The sequence below is a fragment of the Eriocheir sinensis genome, chromosome 63 (assembly GCF_024679095.1).
Source record: "Eriocheir sinensis breed Jianghai 21 chromosome 63, ASM2467909v1, whole genome shotgun sequence".
In the NCBI taxonomy this organism is placed as follows: domain Eukaryota; kingdom Metazoa; phylum Arthropoda; class Malacostraca; order Decapoda; family Varunidae; genus Eriocheir; species Eriocheir sinensis.
Genome location: NC_066571.1, coordinates 2,700,333 through 2,710,782, shown reverse-complemented (window position 1 = coordinate 2,710,782; position 10,450 = coordinate 2,700,333). Strand labels below are relative to the sequence as shown.

Genomic DNA, 10,450 nt, shown 5'->3' with positions numbered 1-10,450 from the left:
AGACATAATCTGTAGCTCTTTCCGAAAATTTATCACCTATTTGTGTGGAGGAAAAATTAATCATGTGTGAGAATGAAAGATAAAAAAAGGGAAAACTATTGAAAATCACGAATCTAGAGAACGCAAGACGGAAAAGCGAAAAGACGTAAGAAATTTATAGGAACAAAATAATATCAAAACATGCGGGGGAAAAGTAAGTTAGAATATGAATACACTGGAAGCCTCCTTGTCTGCGGGGCCACTCCAAACGTGAGTGGCCCGCCTATACCCGACACACACACACACACACACACACACACACACACACACGTTTTCTCACACCTGTCCTACATCTCCACCATACCTTCCCCCTTAATCCCCGATACACTTCCCCAACTCCCCTACCCCTACCATCAACCTACGCCGCTGCCCCTCCCTTCCCTCATTCTCCCCCTCCCTCACCTGCTACCCACCCTTCTCATCCCTCACCCTGCTATTCCCTCCAACCCACTAACCCTCACTACCGCAAAAGGATAAAAGAATAAATGCCAAAGTAACGATAAAAAAATGGAATCGGGGGCCCTAGGACGACGGGACAAAAAGACAGTCAATAACAAAGTAGAGAAAGACACAAAACGAGAGAAGAAAAGGGACGTGACAACAGGACAGGTGTTGAAGGGCGCTACATCCCAGGTGGAGGCAGCCACGGGGGCGCCTGTGGTAAATCCCCGAGCCATGCATTGCTGGGGAAAGCCGTTGTCTGCCCCTGCTGCTCGGACTTCCGGATAGGCTGAGGGACACGTGTTGACACACCGTTAGGATTCCCGAGTGCTTTCATCACCGTTATTCATAAAGCCAGTGCCGCAGTTAGTTATTCAAAGGAGCTAAGCGTTCAGAACTGCTTGGTAAACTTGCGGCAACATAACAAACGGTCCTGGACTTTGCCGCTCTTCTCGTATTTGCACTAACTCACTATATAACCACCAAGTCTGCTCTTCTCATCCACCACTCATTCTGCGAACCAGTTGTTAGCAATGTGTTGTGTTAAATTTGAAATGGTCTAACTCTAACCCAAGGCAGCAGGAGGGAGGAGGGATCAGCAGGGACTGGAGGAGGCAGAAGAGTCTGGCGGAGGTCAGTTAGGAGCTCGATCTTTCATGTGTCCACAAAAGTACTAGTTCAAAAAGTACCTCGCTCCTGTTACTCGATAGTTTGTGAGCCTTGCTGCAGGTTAGGATTTTAGTCATAATAAAGCGTCTTAAATGCAGGTAACTCAACGATTAAGATTCCGGTCCCTCATGTAAGGGGAGTAAGTTGTGTGATTCACTCGCTCCGATGAACCTGTGGAAAATCACCAAGAACTAAGAACAATAACCAAAAAGATTTTCACGTGAATCAGACTCGCTTTATATTTTTTCTTCTATCTACTGAGAAACGCCCTCAAACCGTTTGATAATTACAATCCATAGAAACACAAGGGCCAAAAAAAACCTGAGTTAAGAACAATAACCAAAAAGGAATGCATATGAAGCAAATACAATGTAAAAAAAATTCATTTAGTCTGCGGAAAAAAAAGTGCGGTCAAAAAGTATACGACCCCAGGGATGCAAAAGAGAACAAAGGACAAGTAATAAACGGTATACAGAGAGTAGAAACAAGGACAAGTGATAAAGGGTATACAGAGAGTAGAAACAAGGACAAGTAATAAACGGTATACAGAGAGTAGGAACAAGGACAAGTAATAAACGGTATACAGAGAGTAGGAACAAGGACAAGTAATAAACGGTATACAGAGAGTAGAAACAAGGACAAGTAATAAACGGTATACAGAGAGTAGGAACAAGGACAAGTAATAAACGGTATACAGAGAGTAGGAACAAGGACAAGTAATAAACGGTATACAGAGAGTAGGAACAAGGACAAGTAATAAACGGTATACAGAGAGTAGGAACAAGGACAAGTAATAAAGGGGATACAGAGAGTCCCTCGCCTCGTCACGACGACGGATACGACAGCCCACATTTGTGTCCGGGGCGGGGCACCTGTTGACCCCTGCCGGACCTTACTCTGCCTCCCCCCGCCCCTGTTGATCCCTCCTCTCCCTTGTGAGTCAGATCAATTCAAATTTTTCACAACATATTGGTAATAACCGGTTCGCAGAATTAGTGGATGAGAGGAACAGGTTTTGTGGTCGTATAGGAAGTTCATATCCGAGACAGCGGAGTAATTGCAGACCGATAGTAGCGTTGCCTGTCACTGATATAGGCCAATAAAGCCTCAGGTCTCGCGCTAGGAGTGATAATCAGGAACGTATGATGGTTGGGATGTGGGTGTCTTCTCGTCGTTGGTGTCGTTATGCTGACGCTGAACACCACAACGCATCAATACATAATGTTGCTGCAAAACAATCTTCCTCATACTCAGTGACAATGTTGACGCAATATAACGTTAATGTACAAACCAACGTAGGCAGAACAAGAGATGGGAGTGAGTGAGCCCCGCTGACGACCGGCCTTGCCAACAGCACTGCCCTCAGCCGCCTCCACCTTCCCCTCTTCCCTCTCTCTTCTCGTCTCGCCCACTCACGGATTAAGGTGTAAAGGTTTGCTGCCTTCATTCCAGGCTATGACCCCGCAAGACACGTGGGATTCATGCAAGGAAAGGCTCGCGTGGAACACTGCAGCCACAAAGGAGGCAAGGGGAGCAAACAGTGATACTTTAATGCCCCTGCACGGCCGCCAGGCCAGCATGGCACGGCCACCGTTCTCTTGGTGCCGGCGACCCTCGGCGTCTCCCGGCCCGGCCTACATCACACTGGTTCTCTTGTTGTGCTCGTTGGTGCAGCTGAGAGTGGCGGCCCTCCAATTGCCGGCCTCGTCTCCAACTACGTCATCTCCCCAACGCCTCCACAACGACTCAAGAACCTTGACTCAGCAAGCTGTCCAAGGGGGCTTCGCTGCACCACCACCCGGTGGGGCGCTCGGAGGCTGGAGGGTCAGCGTGGCAAGGAAGGCGCATTTGGACCAGCCGGAAGGTGAGTCACGACGGTAACACGTCATTTGAGGATCAAGGCGTGCACAGCCATGGTGGTTCCTTGAGACTGATAATGTTACCGCTTTATCTTAAAAGAAATATTAACACTGGTTGTTGAAGTGATGTATTACGGCAATGAGAAAAAAATAATGAAAATGCAATCCATGCGACCCAACCAACATGTATTTAATCAACGAAATATTTTTTTTTATTCCATCACCACTCAGGAACGCGACTTACTGAAGCGGGCACGACCACGTCCACAGCCGACGCCATGCGGCCTCGCTACATCAAGGGGGGCGCGATGCATTCACTTGACCGCACCTCACGCAGCATCACAACGGTAAGACTTTCATTTCACATTGCCTTCCTCGTCCCTCCTTTGGCTGGACACCTCAGCCCCCACCCTCGCCCGGGTTAGGACAGCTGTGTGGGCGGCTGGGGTGAGCCGTGGCTGCCCCACGCGCTCTTCTCTCCTAACTATTGTCACGCTACTGACGCTATCAGAAAAAAATATTCGATTTGTGGTATGCTAAGCGCTGCAATGTTAATCTCCCCCGTGAGTTTTGCGTCTCGAAGTGTTTCTCTGCTTTGAACACAAACTCATCTGGCAGATCCAACGTATTGAGCTGCATGGGCCACCGCTGCCGGACCGGAAGACCCTCTTCGTGGAGGTGGTGGTGCTCGCTGATTATAGCTTTTACAACCACTACGGCACACGACACGATGCCTCCCAACGCGCCGCACAGCTTCTGAGCGTTGCCAACAAGGTAAGACTTACTTCACACTCTTCCTGGGGGGCTCGTTCACGTCATTGCATGTCCCCTCCTAAAACTTCATACAGAGCCGCCACTGTCGCTAACTATAAACTTCCTTCACTCCTCCACCGCCGACATCCAGGTTCTGGGCGGTGTGGGCGTGATGCTGGTGCCAGCGAAGGTGTCGGTCTGGGACTCACGGGACCAGTTCAGCGTGACCTCCACAGTAGAAACCAACGTCGACGGCCTCCAGCAGTACCGGCTCCGCCTCCTGCAGGAGGAACCTAAACTGCCCAACGACCACACGGTTCTCCTGACGTAAGTTTGAATATATGTATAATGATGCAGGCAGTTGAGAGTCAAGAGTGAGGAGGAGAATGGGGCGAGAATGTCAGTAGTGTCCTTCAGAGGAGGATGCAAAGGGGGACTCAGTGGTTTGCTTTGGGATGGAAATTGACTATCACCTTACAAAACTCTCGACTTGATAACATCATGACACCATTCAACAAAGCTATTACATAACTCCTGCCTCGTCACTGCCTTCATTCCCTACAGGAGGAAACAGATGCGAGGACGAGTACCCTGCGGCGCGCCCCAAGGAGGAATGTGCAGGTACGTGCTTCCTGTCCAGCTCTCGGTGCTCAGGCGTGTTGCAGGATTCTCCTTTGTTATCCAGTGTTCCTTTTAAAGCGTGTAAGTCCCTCAACAGAGAGACGGTCAATCAAGTTAGTGTCGAGATAAGAACCTTAGCGATGGTGGGGCCTGGCCGGTGGCCATCATAATCCTTTTTTTACACCACTGGGTCGAGGCTCTTGGGAACAGGAGGGAGGGATAACCTAGACCCTTCTTGTTTTCGTTTATGAAAGTGCTCCATCTCATGCTTTGCTGTTGGTCTTCCACTGGGCCCAAAAGTTTAAAAAATCATTCACTATGTATGATTCTCGTTAAAAAAACAAGTCCTGGCAGGAGAATGATAATTTTATTGTAATTATTCGTTGAGTGTAATTACGGTGCATGACAGCCACGGCTGCTGATGAGTGAGTCGTGTGCTCTCGATGGACAGAAGGCGGGAGTCAGTGAGCGTCGTACAGGACGAGGGGGAGGTGCCAAGCCTGGCGGGCGTGGCCCTGGCGCATGCGGTGGGCCACAGCCTCGGATTTGAGGACGATGCTGATGACGCCGATCACGACTGCGGTTGCCACGATGCCACCTGCGTAATGGGCCGCCACTTTAGGTTAGTCTGGCAGTCTCGCCGTTATCAAGACCTGAACACCAGTGGTTTTGTCTTATGATATAGTATTCTTGTTCGAAAAACTCAGTTTAAGTCTTCCTCCCACAAACAGAAATGCTTCAGCTGCAAAGCTAGAATGGAGTTCTTGCAACAGAAAATCTCTCAGCTCAGCAATGGATTCTTTAGCTTTGGACTGCCTGAGGAACGTGCCGAGGAAGAGGCATGACAGCAACAGCTGCGGCGACGGGGTGGTGGACGACGGCGAGCAGTGTGACTGTGGCCCCGCCGAATTCTGCGACAACCCGTGCTGCGTCGCCGACACCTGCAGGCTTGCCACCAATGCTTCCTGTGCCTCTGGTGCATGTTGCGACACTCGGGTGCGGAACTATGTCTTACATAAAAAAATCTGATGCTAATTTTATTATATGTGTAAGGTGATAACGTTGACCACAAGGTTCTGTCATTATCTGAGACGTTATTTGCATGGCAGACGTGTCAGCCCAAGCCTCCGGGCACAGTGTGTCGTGCGGCTCCGAAGGAATGTGACCTGCCAGAGTTCTGCTCCGGCCACTCCGAGTACTGCCCAACTGATGTAAATAAGGGGGACGGGACATCGTGCCGCGGGGGAGAGGTGAGGAAGTTTTTCTCCCCAGTGGGGAAAAGAATTACCATAATGCTTTCCTCCACTCACTGCCTTAGATCCTAACGGTCATTACCACATGTCTTCCCTCAAGGGTCACTGTTACAACGGGGAGTGTGGTAGCCGCGAGGGGCGCTGTGAGCAGCTGTGGGGCGCCTCCACGCCTGCCGCCTCACATGACTGCTACTCAGAATTTAACGTGAAAGGGAACCGTGACGGAAACTGTGGCTTCGAGACCGGTGTTTATCGCACCTGTCGACCCGAGTAAGTGTTTATCGCCGCCATTTAATGTCACAAAACAAGAATGCATAGACTAACCACACTTAATGAAAAAAAATCAGCCATTAGAAGAAGAAAGTCAACTACACCCTGCCTGTAAATTTTGCCAGAGATCCGTCCATTCATTCTAGTCTTGGTCACACAGGAACTCTCTGTGCGGGACTCTCCATTGCCTCGCCTCGGCCCCAAGCGCCAAGCACCTCCCAGAGCATCGCCCCGAGTCTCGACGCGCGGGACCTCACGAATGCCACTTCATCTCCGGATCAGCAAACTACCCCGCCCACCACTGGCTGACCCCCAGCGGTGCCTCCTGTGGCTCTGGAAAGGTGTGTGTGTGTGTGTGTGTGTGTGTGTGTGTGTGTGTGTGTGTGTGTGTGTGTGTGTGTGTGTGTGTGTGTGTGTGTGTGTGCCATATTAACTTCACTGTCGTCCTGAGTAGTCCGCCCACTTCAATGTTCCGTCTCTCAAAATACAGATGTGCGTCAACCAGCGATGTCAGGAGATCCCGAAGCCTACAGGGGACTGCCGAGGTGGGTGTTCTGGACACGGTGTGTGTAACAGCCGCGGCAACTGCCACTGTGATGCGGGTTACTCCCCGCCTGACTGCTCCTTGGCTGGACTAGGAGGCTCTGTGGAAAGTAACGTGATGGCTGGTCCCTCAGGTAAGTGACACAGGGGGGCAGGTTTTGAGGACAAATTCCAGCTTGCTCCCTACTTGGTATCAAAGTTAAGTTCACTGTGACTTCTATACATGGGAACCTTATATCTGGCAGCAGGCTGTTCGCAGGGGGCGTGAATGTCTCCCATGCCAATGGTTTCCCTTCCCACAGACGTCCGGGTTCTAATAACATCGATGTGGGTGCTCCTGGTGCTGCTGGCGAGTCTGCTGGCGGTGACGTGTTGCTCGTGGGGTTGTTTCAAAGGTTGGTACAAGAGTAAAGGACGCGATTACACCTCCCGGGCTCTCCCTTGCTGCGTCGCCTGCCTGGATACGTGCTGCTGCCCCATCATGACCAAGGCTGCCCGATGGATGCTCACTGTCCGATTTCCTCCACAAACGAAACAGTCGAACGTAAATATTGAAGCTGAGGGGGACGTGAACGAGCATATGCTGTGCAGCGTCGACGTAGACATCAAGGGTACCTCTCATACAAACTCCTGGGGCGTGGCCAACGAGAAGCTGGTGACGGAGATGGTCACCATCACACCCAAGAACTCGCCTGACTTGCGAAGGAAGGTGAGACTGCCTTCAGACTCTCCTGTCCAACATCACAAGTCCCATGACAACCTTCAGCGGCCCAAGTATTTGCAATCTATTTCGATGGATTCTGGCTGCGTCTCTGACACTGATGAAGACGACTCCAGCAAGAGATCTTCCCTGCAGCTTTCCATGAGCAGTTTAATTAGCACTTTTAGGAAGATTGGAAACAAAAATGGAAAAGCAACTACAGAAAAAGAAATCCATCTCTCGAAGAACTCTGGAAGTCAGAAATCCATCCCACTGAGTCGTTTGGTAGTAGATCCGCTGGCTGGGGGCCGCAGCTCTCGGCAGGCCACGCCGCCACCAGAGCAGGCGAAGCCAGCCTACTGCCGGTCAATCTCTACCGATATTCTTTCCACTGGAAGGGTCCGAGCAAGAGGGACGCCCCCACCGCCACCTCCTTCTACTCTCAAGCCTGCCAAGAGTGAAGAGAACTTGTCCATGTCCCCAGAGATGCCAAGTGGCGTCAGGTTTCCTTGTAGACAAAACAGCCCTCCCGGCGACAGATCCACTCCGGCGTCTGCGACACCTAAAGAACATGCCCACACGACTGCGTTGAGGGACGCCGTCAACACCAATGGCCGGAAGGTGGCATTACGGCCACCTATTAAAAAGGCTTTGCCATTACCACCCAGGGTTCCTCCCTCGAGGCACAACTCTCCGTCTCCTCCTCAGATAGTTGGTCAGCGAAATCAAGAAGGAAGACTACAAGGGAAGCCCAGTCCACCCCGAGAGGCGGCTCCACCAACTCTTCCCTCCAAGCCATGGTCAGAAGCTCGATCGACTTCTCCGGGATCCTCCGCTTCAAAGGGAAACAATAAAGTGTTGGCAATAGCAAGAAAACTCGACGCTGCGTGAGGTGAAGAAACTAAAGGGTTTACGACTTTCTTGCCTCTCTCGCTTACCTTCGCGACTAGTGCTGTGATTATAATTAAAGACTTCTTTAGGCTGTGCACAAGATTCTTGTATTCACTCTTTTTTATGCTAATAATAAGTTTTCCGTGTGTGACGATCGTGGACGTGCTACACATGCCTGACAAACCGTTTTAACACACAAGCAAAGCCCCCAGTCGTATATGTGTTTAGCAAGGCGTTTGATGGATGTCTGGGAGGAGGGATTGCTGGACCCGTGTGGCCCAAGACCCTGACGGGGCTGAGCTTGGTAGTCACGCATGCCGACAAATAATTACCTGCACACAGAGTGGCTCACCAGCACCCACTGTAAGGCTCAAGGCAGGCATCCAAAGACCCGCATCACGCACGCCTTGACCCCTAGAGGACATCTGTATGTGTCAACAAATGTCAGGTAAATTAATCAAATGATTTAGTCATTGCTCGTGGAAATACACCATAGTCTCATTTTTTTATGGATGTATGAAATCATATTTGATAAAAAATATATGTTCAAACTAGCCTCAAATGATTCACCTCCTTACCCTGCCGCCAAAGCTTCGACTGCAACAATCACGTCCCGGCCGGATGATAAGCCACACACATCCGGCACCTTTGCAGTGAGTCAAATACACGCTGACACCCGAGACTTGCCGTGATATATCTTATGATTTTTTCATTATTTAATTACAATGAGGTTCTTTAATCAATCTTAGTTTGGGATAGAACTTCCAATAATTCGCCTCAACTATCCCGGGAGAGTCACAACGAGCCGTGAGTCACTACCCTTCCGGTGTATACCCAGCCGGGGCGTGACGATTCTTTGATGATTCCGGTTGAGTTTTGTGATTAAATCTGTGACGGATGTGTTACTGAATGAAGACATCTATTTCAGTTTCTGCCATAAACACACACACACACACACACACACACACACACACACACACACACACACACACACACACACACACACACACACACACACACACACACACACACACACACACACACACACCACCGCTTCGATCTAGTCACCCCGAGTAATCTAGTGACTCCGGATGCACTCAAATCAAGAACAAGACACAAATGTGGGCAGGAAATTTGGCGATACACAGTTAACACTGACAGCTCGTCTGGTGATAAGATTGCTGTTCTGGCTGGTTTTGCACAAAGGCAAAGCTGGGGGCACGTGCTAAAGCTGCATGTGACCTCGATGCCCATTTCCATTACATTAGATGATTAGACCATTAGCTTGTGGTGGAAAATAACCTCCAATCATGGTATACGGGACCAGTGTAACATCTGGATTACCACAGTTTACCTTTCCTAGGTCTTCCAAGGCACCCATCACCAAAGCCTAAAATGGAGGACGAAAAGCTGGACCGGGATTCGAACCCAGACCTGCGGATTCATATTTAATGGTGCCGATCACTCAAGGCCGTCTCTATGTTGCAGAGACGGCCTAGAAACTCTTTACCACGGAGGCGCTAGTTGTGCGTAGCTTACCGGAAACTATTAGATAGAACTTCTTCAGTTCTAGCCTTTATCTCGAAAGCTTTTGACTAAATCTGATATGGTTTACAGGCAGGTCCAGTTCCCTTTCAGGGCCATTCACTTCCGCTGTAGTAGACGGTCACTTTTCCATCATCAATTAAACGTATAGACAATGGTGTTCCTCGGAGCTCTGGTATGTCTCACACTTTCTGTTACTCATTAATGATCATTCAGAAAACGAGCTGTTTAATCAATTCTTATAAATAAGACCTTACTCTCTATTACTCAACGTCTTTCAACAAAAGACCCTCACAGAAAAAAATAAACAGCATATGCTACAAAACTCTTCACCTCTGACCTTGCTCTTACTTCTGAATGACAGAGAAGGAACATGTAATTATAAAAGTGACAGAGCGACTGGAAACGGTGAGGTTCAGAGTTGTTCTAAAAGATAGTGAAATGGTGGAAAAGGTATCGGTAAAACAGCTCCAGGAAGTTAAGAGATAGAAAGGTCCACGATGGCTGCAGAAGTAACGTGAATGCAAAGAGGAGGAAATATATAAGTCGGTGCATGTTATTTAGGTATATGGGGAGGCGGTGGCTGAACGGATAGCGAGACGGCCCCGCGTTCAGGAGGACGCGAGTTCAATCCCCGACCGGTGCCACCAAGCTGGGACTTTTCAGCCGCCGCCGAGTGGCTTAAAACTACCCACATGCTGTCCAGAAGACCACCTATCAACCCGGACTCTAGATTCTAGGATCAAAGATGAGCTCCGGGAGGGCAGCATGAGCCAATGCAAGATGGCGCCACTATAAACACTCGCCTGCGCCAGAACGGGCTGGGCCGACCATCAGGACCCACCGGGTAGAAGCCTTGGACCGAC

General features: G+C 49.8%; 1 protein-coding gene across 4 annotated transcripts in view; it reads left to right on the top strand.

Annotated features, from left to right (window-relative positions):
• LOC126986852 (uncharacterized) overlaps positions 1-8,595 on the top strand; it is a 10,417-nt gene extending 1,822 nt beyond the window's left edge. For 2 of the 4 annotated variants that reach the window (XM_050843296.1, XM_050843297.1), the window contains exons 2-13: positions 2,602-3,013; positions 3,240-3,355; positions 3,627-3,782; positions 3,913-4,088; positions 4,326-4,382; positions 4,834-5,004; positions 5,096-5,378; positions 5,492-5,632; positions 5,736-5,905; positions 6,066-6,246; positions 6,396-6,582; positions 6,751-8,595. In XM_050843296.1, coding sequence (XP_050699253.1) covers positions 2,605-3,013; positions 3,240-3,355; positions 3,627-3,782; positions 3,913-4,088; positions 4,326-4,382; positions 4,834-5,004; positions 5,096-5,378; positions 5,492-5,632; positions 5,736-5,905; positions 6,066-6,246; positions 6,396-6,582; positions 6,751-8,039 — 3,336 coding nt within the window. In that variant the 5' untranslated portion in view covers positions 2,602-2,604 and the 3' untranslated portion in view covers positions 8,040-8,595. The remainder of the gene's footprint in view (positions 1-2,601; positions 3,014-3,239; positions 3,356-3,626; positions 3,783-3,912; positions 4,089-4,325; positions 4,383-4,833; positions 5,005-5,095; positions 5,379-5,491; positions 5,633-5,735; positions 5,906-6,065; positions 6,247-6,395; positions 6,583-6,750) is intronic. The other 2 variants (XM_050843298.1, XM_050843299.1) reach the window with 2 other exon arrangements.
• Positions 8,596-10,450: the final 1,855 nt, after the last annotated feature.